We start from the raw sequence: 12,256 nt of genomic DNA on the forward strand, positions 1-12,256 counted from the left end.
GAGAGAGAGAGAGAGAGAGAGAGAGAGAGAGAGAGAGAGAGAGAGAGAGTGTCGCAGATTTATGCAAATATACATGTGTACCTCTAGGGAACTGGGTACTAGGGCTGGGAAAGGGTGGGGAGGAGAGAGACTAGATGATACTTAAGGAATTTCTTCCTACTAGTGACCTCGAATGTGGGGAACTGAGGGGGTTGGGGAATGGGGTAGCTGTCTAGAACCCAGCTGTCTAGAACCATCTCGGCTCCCAGGCTCAGCAGAGCCCCAGCCCAAGAAGGGGAAAGAGGAGGGGCGGGGTTGTGGGGTAAAGGGGCGGAGCCAATGCATTCTGTCCGCCCCTTCAAAACTCATAACCAATAGGAGCCAGGGGGCGGGTTCTAGGAGCCACACATCCCCATTCCCCTCTTCAGAGCCCGTTTCCCAGTGCCATCTCTGTCCTCGCCTTCCCAGCCACCCTCTCCAAGCGTCCGCCCCTTCAGTCCCCACCACCAGCACCCCGGGCCTAGTTCCCCCAGATTCCCAGGCCAAAGTCCTAGCCTCAGCTCCCTGGGATCATGGGGGATGGAGGGGAGGGCGAGGATGACGTCCAGTTTCTTCGAACTGTGAGTATCTCTGCCTCTGGGTTTTTTCTGGGTTTCTAAGTTTCTTCGGGTCTCCTCTTTACTCTGCCTCTAAGGATCTCTTTGGGTCTCTGGCTGTGAACACCTCTCGTTTTTCTCAGGATCTGTTTCCATGCGTCTCTGGCCCATCCCTCAGGTTCACTCTCAGTCTCTGTCTCTGTCACATCTTGGCACTTGTCTCTGCCTTTCTCTGGTTGGTTGTCTCTGTCTCTCTTGGTCTCTAAATATGTCTGGATCCCTGTCTGTCTAGGAGTATGACTTGGAGGTGAGATGTATATAGAGGAAAATCCCGTTGGCACTCCTGGATTTGGGGAGGGAGTAGTAATGCGAGGAAAGGAGTACTCTCCCCTCAGGCCTGGAAGAAAGGTGGTAACGTGGTGGCTGCTTTAGACTGGGACCACAGCTCTGCATTAATGCCAATTTCCCTGTCGGCTTAATTTAGCTTCCCCCCCACCGGCCTCATTCTCCAGCTCCTGGCTCTGACCCACTTAGAGTCCTGGGGTGAGGGGTGGAGAGGAGTCCTGGCTGGGGGAGCCTGGAGTTCTGATCGTCCTTGCTCCCAAGTTTCCCTCCCCCTCAGGAGAGACCCCGAGGGTCTCTGCTGAAGTCTGTCTCTATCTCTGCGTTCCTTGGTTTCTCTGACGCTGAGCCCCTAGTGCTCCCATCTCTGAATCTCCATCTCTCTGGCCCTCAGTTCCTTCCTCTGCCAAACAACGGGAATGGGCTGATGGGCTCGAAGGTCCCTTCCAGCTCTAACATGCCAATGAGTCTAGGCTCTGTCTTCTGAATCTCCTTCTGTCTTGGGGTTCTCTCCTGATCCCCGGCCTTCTGTCTCTGGGTCTCTCTCAATCTCTGCATGACAGAGCCTGGTCAGGCCAGGGCGAGGGTGGAGATGGGAATTTGGGGGAACAGGTGTGCTGCCCAGAATAGCTGGGGCTGCTGGTGGGGACGGGGGCAGGGAGCCAGGGGGGGAGAGGGAGGGGGAGGGGCGGACACTCCAAGGAGGATGAGAGTCGAGGTACCCCTGCCTCCTGCAAACCACCCCACTACTCCCACTCCCTGGAGACTGGCTTGAGTTTATTGGGGGTGAAGGTGTGTCTTCAATACATCCCTTTATACTTCCAGGCTGGAAGCCCTATCTCCGCTCTCTCCCCAGGGCTCATGAAAATGCTGACGAGGGCACCTTCTCAGCAGAAACCTAACCTTCCCTAAGCAGGAGAGGACGGGAGAAGGAAGGGTCCGATTTCTAGAGGGGGGAGCAGCTGGGGTGGGGGACTGGGCAGGAGAGGAGTCAGGCGCTGTTTAGGGGGAGGGTGGAAGGCTATGGGGTGAGGGACGGAGACAGCTGTGCATACCTGCCCCACCCCCCACCCCAGCAGGGCCTCGGCCCTCTCCAGAGCCCAAGCCCATTGGTACATTTCACAATCCCCGCTTTCCAGCAGTGGGCTCGGATTGGCCGGCCGGCCCAGCTGGGAAGCTTCTGATTGGTGAGTTTACAATCAGTCATAAAATCCTGCTAAACAGAATTGGGACCGGACCTTAAGAGGACTGAGTGATGTCTACCTGGGAGGGGTTTGAGAGACCTGAGAATCTAACCTCCCCAGCCAAAGACGATGGGGATGGAGCGTTCCGGGGCTTGGGTCCTAAATCTAATCCAGAACTGGAGGGAGACCTTAGTGGCCATCTGGTCCAACCCCCTCATTTTACAGAGGAGGAAACTGAGGCTTAGGTGGAATGACGTGTCCAAGGTCACAGTAGATAATAAGTGATAGAAGAGGGATTTGAACCCAGGTCTTCAGATTCCAAAGTGAGCGCTTATTCTACTGTACTAAGCCTTCCTTCCCATTCTGCAGCACCTCCCTGAGTGCCCCTCTTTCTGTCTTCTTGCTCAGCTCCAGACCCAGGCCACAGCTCTACTCCTGGCTCCAACCCACTTAAAATCCTGGACTGGGGCGAGGGAGAGGGGTAGTCCGGGCTGGGGGAGCCTGGAGGAGTTCCCACTGCTCTGGCCCAGCCAGTTCCTCCCCTCAGCACAAGCCCTAAGGGTCTCTGTTGAAGTCTGGAGAGCCCTGAGGTGATAGCCTCCTATTTGTTCTCCCTGCTTCCCATCTCCCCATTCCATGCAGTTCATGGCTGCCAGATGGTTGTTTCTAAAGCACAGGTCTGACCCTGCTCAAGATGTCACAATGGCTCCCTTTCTTGCTTGGACACTTAAAGCCCTTCACATTATGACTCCAATCTATCTTACTAGACTAATTTCACATTATTCCTCCTTATGCATTCTACATTCCAACCAACATGTTCTACCTGGTGTTCCTTGTCCCCGACACGCCATCTATCACCTGTTTGCTGTTGTCCCTGCCTGGGATTCCGTCTTCTCTCACCTCCGCCTGGTAGAATCCTTAGCTCTGCAGGAAGCCTTTCTTAAGCTCCCCCATGGTTAAAGCATTCCCCAGCACCAAAATATTTTGTGTTTAAAAGATCAAAGACTTGGACTAGAGGAACAGATCTAGGGCTAGAAAGGACCCACTACACTTTTTAGTCCAACCTCATTTAATGTCATTTAATTTTTTTTTTTAATTCATGAAAATCTATTTTCTCTTCCTCCTGCACTCTCCCATTGGAAAAGAAAAAAGGAAAACAAAACTCCGGTAATGAACAGCTGTAGTCAAGCAAGACAAATTCCACAACTTCAACTCTCTCCTTTCCAGATGAAGAAGCTAGGGCCTAGAGATGTGACCTGCCCCAGGTCTCACAGGCAATAAGGGTGGACGGTAGGATTTGAACCTAGGTTCTCTTTCTACTGAGTCTCCTCAGTAGAATGTGAGTTTCTTGAGGGCAGGGAGCCTTTTATATCTATATTTGTATCCCCAGTACCCAGTGCAGTCCCTGGCCTATAGCAGGTGCTAAGTAAAAGCTTTTAAAATGTAACTTAATTGAACTCTCATTTTACAAAGGAGAAAATTGAAGCCCAGAGAGGCTAAGGGATTTTCCCAAGGTCACACAGATCCTCTAACTGCACATCCCATGCTTTTGACCCTAAACCACTTATACAGAAGGAATGGGCTGCTTAGATAAAACCAGGCTGGCAGGTGGGGGTATCAGAGCTCGACTGGAGAGAGGAGTGTATGGCTTGGACAGATACCAGAGTCCAGGTTGAGATCGGATGTGAAAGGAATAAGAAGGGCCAGAATGTGGCCAATTTCCCTAGCAGGAATTATTGGTGACTAGTTATCATCTTCTCTTTCCCCAGGGGCTCAGGGTAAGAGGTTTGGGGAGGGTGTCTTAGAATGGCAGGTAGAAATTTCTACTTGAACAGGCAGAGGGGTCTTTGAATAGGAGATCCCTGAGTATAAGCTAGGTGGCATAGATAGAGCACCAGGCCTGGAGTCAGGATAGACCTGAGTTCAAATCCAGCCTCAGACACTCACTAGCTCTGTGACCCTGGACAAGTCACTTAACCCTGTTTGCCTCAGTTTCCTCATCTTTAAAATGAGCTGAAGAAGGAATCACTCCACTCCAGTATCTCTGCCAAGAGAACCCCAAAATGAGGTCATGAAGAGTCAGACACAACTAAAATGACTAAACAATATGCAGACTCAGGGTTTCAGGGTGAGAACAGAGTGTAGGATTTGGAGTTAGGAAGACCTGGGTTCAGATCCTACCTGAGTCATTTACTAGCTGTGAGATGGTGGTTACGGCTTTCCAATTTGGCCTTCAGTTTCCTCATCTGTAACTTGAGAGGTTAAACTTGAAAACTTCTAAGACTCCCTCTAGATCTAAATCTATGAGCTTACATCTCAAAGGGTGTATTGGGATACAGACTGGAGAAGTTGGGAGTTCAGTGGGAGGGTTAGGACTTTCAGGGAAGAGTTCTTAAGCTCTCAGTAGGTATGGGGTGGGGTGAGGTTCCTGACTGGGAGATGCCAGAAGGAAGTAAACCCCCAGGGAGCACATACTGTTCTGGGTTTTGTCTTTACCTCTCCTGTGCCTGGCACATAGTAGACACTTAATAAATGCTGATTGTTTATTGTTGATTGGGGTAGAAAGGCTTGGGACTTCACAGTTAGGATCTGGAGTCTCAAGGTGAAGGAAGAGTGATCCCTGAGGGAGGAAATCTTAGCCTGTGCCTCCCTCCCACACTTCCCAATCCACCCCCCAGGAGGATGAGGTCGTCCTGCAATGCAGCGCTACCACCCTCAAGGAACAGATCAAGCTCTGCCTGGCTGCAGAGGGCTTTGGAAACCGCCTCTGTTTCTTGGAGCCCACTAGCAATGCCCAGGTCAGTGGGCTTATGGGGTGGTATGGGTGGGGAGGGCAGCAGTAGGGGATGGGGGAGAAAGAGTTGGGAGAGGGAGCCCCCTTCAGTCATATCCTCTCCCCGTGGCCCTACCATGGGACTCAGGGGCTTCCTGGGACGAAACCCTGGGGCAGCCTGACAACCCTTCCCACTCCCCTCTCTGCCTCCCATGTTTCCCCCCAGAATGTGCCCCCTGACTTGGCTGTGTGCTGTTTTGTGCTGGAACAATCTCTCTCTGTGCGAGCTCTGCAGGAGATGTTGGCCAACACTGTGGAGGCTGGCACCGAGGTGAGCCCAGGGCCGGGGTCAGTGCCAGGAGGGGATGCTGAGGCATCATGTGAAAAGGGACAGTAGCATGGAGGCCTCTGGGAGTCTGAGGAAGAATCAAGATGAGAAAAGGCAGAAACCGGAAAGGGCATACTAGGGAGAGCTGGGAGGACAGACATAGGAGAGGAGATCCTGGAGGGAGCCAAGTGAAATGAAGATAGGATAGAAAAGGGGTGAGGACTTAGAGGTGGAAGGGACCAAGAAGCCCTTTCCAAAGTAAGCAGTCATCCAACCTTTGCCTGAAGACCTTCAAGGATGGGGAGCTCACTACCTCCCAGGGCAGCTCCATCCCACTTTCTCATTAGGAAGTTCTTCCTGACCCCAAGCCTAGATTGGCCCTCTGCAGCTTCCACCCATGGCTCCCTGTTCTGCCCTCTGGGGCAGAACAGAAGAAGTTTGATGCCCCCTTCACAAAGCACCCCCTCAAATACTTGAAGACAGCTCTCCTGTCCCCTCTGAGGCTTCTCTTCTCCATGCTAAGCACCCCAGTTCCTTCAGCTCATCCCCCTGTGACAGGACCTCAGGTCCTTTCCCCCTCCTGGGCGCTTCTCTATGACCACTCTCCAGCTTATCAAGGTCCTTCCTAACACAAGGCACCAGGTTGGCACCCGCCCCTCCCCAGATGTGACCTGACCAGGGCAGAGTTCAGTGGAACTTTAGTAGTTCCCTAGTTCTCAATGCTGTGCTTTTCTTAATGCATCCCAAGACTGTATTCATATCACATCGCTGACTCATAGTGAGCTTCTGGTGCACTAAGGACCCTTGATCTTTTTTTCAGGGTATAACCCTGCCTCTGTGATCTTAGGAAACTCAGTCACAGGGGAAACTGAGAGACAGGGTATCATAGAAAATAGAGATGAGAAGGAAGGGACCTCAGAAATCATACAGGGAACTAATCAGGGGGATGATGGGAGATGGGGAGTCAGAAGGTATCTGGGGGACAGTGGGACAAGAGGATGGGAGTGGAAGAGACATTGGGAAGTAACTGGGCAGGAGGGGATCCAGGGGAGAGGAGCAATCATAGGGAAGACCAAGACACCCTAGGAAGGTCAGTGAATGGGGTTGGGAGGTAAGGTGATGGGGGGATTGTGGGAGTACTATACATCTCTATCACCTGTGCCCTTCGTCCAGCTTTCTCCAAGTAGAGGAGTGCGGGGATGGGTGGCGAGGGGGATTTCTTGTCCTAGTATTTCCTACCCAGGTTTCACCATTTCCTCTGCTTCTTTTCTACCCCCACCCACCCCACCCTACAGACCCTCAATTTGGATAAGTGGGTATGTCCTGCCTGTGGGTGTAACCCATCTGGCCCAATCCCCATTCCCCGGTTTTTGGCCCATACTCTCAGGGGCTCAACGGGTTCAGCACAGCATGCTTCCCTTGACCTGAATCCCCATTGTTCCCCTGGGGCTGGGAAGCCAAGGAGGTAAGGGGGGAGGGGGGGCTACTTCTCGCTCCAGTGGCCTCCCTATCCTCTCTATCCCCTTCTACTCTTCCCTGATCTCACCTCCTGTCCTATTCTTCCAGAGTCCTCTTTCTGCCTTCCTCAGTGCCGTGGGATCTTTCCATCCTTCACTGCATGGTCCTTTCTTCCTCCATCCCAGTCCTGAGTGTGGGCCTGGGGGAGGGGCATGGAGCGGGGTGGACAGGGAGTTCAGGAACCTTAGAGCGTCCTGTGTGGGTAATAAGGATACCACTCCCATGGCCCGTGTAATAATATGGGGATCACATATTCCTAGTCCTTATTACATGATCCATGTGATATGGGATATGACCAGAGCTGCAACTAGGGCAGAGGGATGGGGCTTTGCCCCAGGGTGCCAAATGTAGAGGGTCATGACTTTAGAGAGCATTTTAGCCTTTATCAGCAAAGAAAACATAGAATAATGAGAATAATCAGTTAAACTAAGAAGCTTCCATCTGAGGGAAGGGCTACACCCTACCCCATCCCTAGCATTGCACTTTCTTCCCTCCTCTCTCTGGTTGGGAGTACTTGTCCCAGGTATCAACATTTCCTAGTTATGGCTCTGGGTCTGCCCCAGTCACATGACCTGTGTGAGGCCAGTGTAGCATTAGTCTTCAGCACTCAATTAGTACACTGTGGGACTGGCCTGGGCATCTTGTCTGTGTGATGACAAGGGGGGTGGGGTCCTATGTGACCCGATCACATGGACTCTGGGAAAGGCCAAGCATGACTTGACCCTGATGTTATAATGAGGCATGACGTTATAACGTGTCCATTACCCCCAACCTGCCCTTCCTCCTCAGCCTGATGAGAATGAGGCACGATCTGAGCCATGGGCACAGGAAGAGGGTGTGTGTACATGTATATGTACACACGTTTGTGTATGTTCTGCCCCCCCCCCAATAAACCTGGGGCCCTACCCTAACGTGGAGTGGAGGATACAGAAATGCGAGCCTGGCTCCTAACAGGAGGCAGGCTATCAGCCCAGTCACACCAGCAGTGTGTCATTGGAGACCCAGGTGGGCAGAAAGGCAGCACACTACCATGGACTGAACACTTCCATCCCTCAGCCCTGGACCCGAGTCTCAGCTCTCCCCACAGATTCGCTGTGTGACTTCCTCTCCTCTGGAGTGAAGGGGTGATGGTTTGGAGGGCAAAGAGAGGAAGGACTGGGGGTTCTAAGCTGGGTGGGTGGGGGAGCTCTGTGTGCTCACAGAGATTTATCCCGCAGTCATCTCAGGGCGGGGGACACCGGACACTTCTCTACGGCCACGCCATCTTACTCCGGCATGCCCACAGCCAAATGGTAAGTTACTAGGGGTGGGGGTATGGAGTTAGGAGAGAAGAGGAGGGCGGAAAGGGGAAGGGCCAAAGGAAGCCTCCCTAAAGACTGACTCCCCCTTTTATCTCCCTCCTTCCTCCCGCTGTCTGGCTCTCCCTCCCCTAGTATCTAAGCTGCCTCACGACATCCCGCTCCATGACTGACAAGCTCGCCTTCGATGTGGGCCTGCAAGAAGATGCCACAGGTGGGGGAGGGGAGCTGGAGAGATGCTGGCAGGAGCAGGGGGGGTCTGGGAGGACACTGAAGAGCAAGCAGAGGCTGGGCAGGACAGACAGGGCTGGTGCAGGGGAGCACTGGGCAAAGAAGGGCAGGTGGACCCAGGAGGAGACACTGGAGGAGAATGGTGGGGCTGGGGGACGCTCCCAGTGGTGTCATCTGGCTCCTCCCTGTCTTCTCCAGGAGAGGCCTGCTGGTGGACCATGCATCCAGCTTCCAAGCAGCGATCTGAAGGGGAGAAGGTCCGGGTCGGGGACGACCTCATCCTTGTCAGTGTCTCCTCCGAGCGATACCTGGTGAGAGACCCGGGAGCCTCAGGGGGCTGTCTCTAGTCCTTCCCCATGCCCCGTCTATGGTTACTTGGAAAGCCAAATAGAAATGTACGCCTTTCCCTTCCTGGCCCATTCCTTCCCTGGCGCTCTCTCTCCTCTTTGGTCTCTCTCTCCTGTCCCCATTCCATCTCTTCCTACCTTTCCTGGCCCAAGTTAGGGGGCTGGCTGGTAATTTGCCCTGGTTTCCCGACCCCTGGTTATCCAACCTCTTAATCTCACCAGTTTCCTTGTCAACTCTCTCCTGAACCATTGGGTATCTGACCCTTGACCCCGGTTTGATGATCCCTGGCTTCTGCTTTCCTTCCAGCACCTGTCCACAGCCAGTGGGGAGCTCCAGGTTGACGCCTCTTTCATGCAAACCCTTTGGAACATGAACCCCATCTGTTCTGGATGTGAAGAAGGTAGGGGAAGCCCTGAGATTCTCCCACACCAGCCAGAAATGCCCGAACCTGAGACCTCTGCCCCTTAGCTCCTTCTGTTCAGAGCCACCCATTCCCTCACCACAGGGTACGTGACTGGTGGCCACGTTCTCCGGCTGTTCCATGGCCACATGGACGAGTGTCTGACCATCTCTGCAGCTGACAGTGATGACCAGCGCAGGTCTGGTCATGATGGGGTGCCTGGATACCTGGGGGGTTAGGGGATGGGTATCAGGCAGGACTGGAATCATCTTGGTGATTCAGGGTGGGAGAGGGTTAGAGGCCCAGAGTCCAAGAAATCTTGGGGTGGTGGGTAGACTTAGGGCCCCCAGTAGAAGGGGTGGAGAATGTGGGCCCAAATGCCAGAGGGCCCAGGTATGGCCAAGACTGGTTTCTTGTATGGTGATGGGACTGGGGGTCTGAATGTTAGGAAATCCAGGCCTGGTGGGTCTTGAGGCCCAGAAATGGGGTTTCTGTGGACTAGGGGGATGAGGTCCTGTATTTGGGGGCCTTGGGATCCCCTCTTCTGATCTTCTACCCTTCCCACTAGGCTGGTTCATTATGAAGGGGGTGCTGTGTGCACTCATGCCCGTTCCCTGTGGAGGCTGGAACCCCTGAGGATAAGGTAGAGGGGGCTGAGAGAACAAAAGAAAATGGGGTTTGGGTAGACGGGGGTCTGGGGGACTGTGTGGATGACAGGGGATCCTGGGTGGAGTTTAAGTCTGGAGAGAGGAGGCTGAGGAGTCTTTGGATCTGACGCCATTACTGTGGTCCCCGTCCCCCCCAGCTGGAGCGGGAGCCACCTACGTTGGGGCCAGCCTCTGCGCGTGCGACACGTAACTACAGGGAGGTACTTGGCGCTGACAGAGGACCAAGGCCTGGTTGTGGTAGATGCCTCGAAGGCCGCCACCAAAGCAACTGCTTTCTGTTTCCGAATATCCAAGGTACCAATGATTGGGAGTCTGAATCACCCACACGAAGACCCCTGCTGCAGCCTTCTGGGCCCAAGCCCTGCAGGGAATGGCCTGCCTGGAAATTCTCTGGCTCAATGTCTAATCTGGAGCAAGGCCCTTGCTATCTCTGGGCCTCAGTTTCCTTGTCTGTGAAATAAGGGTGGGGGGTGGCTAGAGGCTTTCTAAGGCTCTTGCTAGCTCTGATATCCTGGGATTCTGTGCCCTCTGGTAAGCTACGCTATTTGCTGGACCTGAAGTCAGGAAATCCCAGGTTCAAACTCTGCCTCAGACACTTGCTAGCTATGTGATTCCAGGCAAGTCCCTTTGTCTCCCTAGGTCACAGCTTCTCCATCTGTAAAATGAAGGGGTAAGATGAAATGATCTCAAAGGTCTCTCCCACCTCTGATCAGGGATTTGAAAGATCATGGATTAAGAATCCCCAAGCCAAACCCTTCGGAATCCCCCAAGCAGGCCCATGCCCTACGTCCCCCTCAGAGAAATACTGACCCCCTCTCTCCCTTTCCCCACATCCCTTACAACAGGAGAAACTGGACACAGCCCCAAAGCGAGATGTGGAAGGGATGGGTCCCCCTGAGATCAAGTACGGGGAGTCTCTATGCTTTGTCCAACACGTGGCCTCTGGCCTATGGCTCACATATGCAGCCCCTGACCCCAAGGCCTTGCGCCTGGGCCTGATGAAGAGGAAGGTAAAGTCCCTGAGAGACTGAGGAGAGAGGCAGGAGCTGACTGAGGGGTAGAATGTGGGGCGGAGGGAGATGGAGAGAACAGCAGCAGAGAAGGTAAGAGAGAGAGGCAGAGGGAAAGAAGGAGGGAGAGGAAAAGGAAGGGAAGAAGAGACAGAGACAGAGACAGGCAGAAAGAAAAAGGCAGCCGAGTATGGTGGGAAGATCCCTGGACTTGCAGTCAGAGAGACCTGGGTTTGAATCCTGTCCCTGAGGATTGCTCCCTGTGTGACCACATGCTTGTCACTTAACTGAGATGAGCCTCACTTTGCTCATCTATGAAATGGGGTTCATGCCTATAGTACCTGCCTCAAAGGGCTATTATAAGTTTTGAGGGAGAGAATGCAAGCAAAGTGCTTTGTAACCCACAGGCAATAGCTACTACTGTGATAGTGATAGCCAAGAAGCACACATATAAAGGGAGAGAGACAAGGAGAGTGACCCATAGAAAGACAGAGAGACAGAGAGAGACAGGGAATACAGACTGTCACAGAAAGACAAAGGGGGAGAAAGAAATGACTGGAGAGATGCCCCGGGAGGGTAAGGAGGTCTGCAGGCTGGAGGCTCTGATCACCCCCCCCACCTGCCTCCAGGCCATGCTGCACCAGGAAGGCCACATGGATGATGCCCTTTCCCTCACCCGGTGCCAGCTGGAGGAGTCCCAGGCAGCCCGGATGATCTACAGCACAGCTGGGCTGTACAACCAGTTCATCAAGTGAGTCCCCCCTGGTCCCAGCCTCCACCCCACCCTGCTGCAGGGCTCAGGCTCCTGGCCTCTATCCCATGCTTCACCTCACCTCCCACTCTGGGCCACTGACCTCAAATCCAAGGCCCCTCTTCTTGGCTCCTTGACCTTGACCCCAGAGCCATGATCTCTTAACCCACCCTCAAACATCTGACCTGTGACCTTGGACCCAGTTAATCCCTCCTGTCAATGCTCCTACCATATACCCAGCTCTGTCACTCCAACAGTGCTGACCCAGCATGCCTCTGGTCCTATGACCATGACCCTTGATCTCTGGTCTCTTGGATTCCTGTTCTATTAATTCCTAACCTTTGTCACTTTGCCCTACCCCCTTATCCCCTTCCCATGCCTTCAGGGGTCTGGACAGTCTGAGTGGGAAGCCCAAGGGGGCTCCAGCACCAGGTGTGACACTGCCCATCGAAGGGGTCATCTTGAGCTTGCAGGACCTCATTGGTTACTTTGAGCCCCCCTCGGAGGAGCTGCAACATGAGGAGAAGCAGAGTAGACTACGGAGCCTCCGGAACCGCCAGAGCCTCTTCCAGGAAGAGGTGTGTGTGTGTGTGTGTGTGTGTGTGTGTGTGTGTGCAGACAAGCATGTGTGTGTGCAGATGAGTGTGTGTGTACAGATGAGCATGTGTGTATGCAAACGAGTGTGTGTGCAGATAAACATGTATGTGCAGATAAGTGTGTGCAGATGACCATGTGTGTGCAGATGTGTGTGTATAGACAAGTGTGTGTTTGCAGACGACTGTGTGTGTGTGTGTGCAGACAAGCATGTGTGTGTGCAAATGAGTGTGTGT

At 53.4% G+C, this 12,256-nt stretch overlaps 1 protein-coding gene across 1 annotated transcript in view; it reads left to right on the forward strand.

The window, feature by feature from the left end:
- Nucleotides 1-423: 423 nt before the first annotated feature.
- Nucleotides 424-12,256, forward strand: part of RYR1 (ryanodine receptor 1) — a 94,234-nt gene continuing 82,401 nt past the window's right edge. Inside the window, exons 1-13 of the mRNA XM_027855298.1 lie at nucleotides 424-599; nucleotides 4,780-4,899; nucleotides 5,101-5,205; nucleotides 7,938-8,012; nucleotides 8,154-8,232; nucleotides 8,448-8,560; nucleotides 8,904-8,997; nucleotides 9,103-9,196; nucleotides 9,566-9,640; nucleotides 9,803-9,959; nucleotides 10,511-10,675; nucleotides 11,305-11,426; nucleotides 11,812-12,004. Coding sequence (XP_027711099.1) covers nucleotides 552-599; nucleotides 4,780-4,899; nucleotides 5,101-5,205; nucleotides 7,938-8,012; nucleotides 8,154-8,232; nucleotides 8,448-8,560; nucleotides 8,904-8,997; nucleotides 9,103-9,196; nucleotides 9,566-9,640; nucleotides 9,803-9,959; nucleotides 10,511-10,675; nucleotides 11,305-11,426; nucleotides 11,812-12,004 — 1,440 coding nt within the window. The 5' untranslated portion in view covers nucleotides 424-551. The remainder of the gene's footprint in view (nucleotides 600-4,779; nucleotides 4,900-5,100; nucleotides 5,206-7,937; nucleotides 8,013-8,153; nucleotides 8,233-8,447; nucleotides 8,561-8,903; nucleotides 8,998-9,102; nucleotides 9,197-9,565; nucleotides 9,641-9,802; nucleotides 9,960-10,510; nucleotides 10,676-11,304; nucleotides 11,427-11,811; nucleotides 12,005-12,256) is intronic.

This window comes from Vombatus ursinus, unplaced genomic scaffold (assembly GCF_900497805.2).
Source record: "Vombatus ursinus unplaced genomic scaffold, bare-nosed wombat genome assembly UNPS02010822.1, whole genome shotgun sequence".
In the NCBI taxonomy this organism is placed as follows: Eukaryota; Metazoa; Chordata; class Mammalia; order Diprotodontia; family Vombatidae; genus Vombatus; species Vombatus ursinus.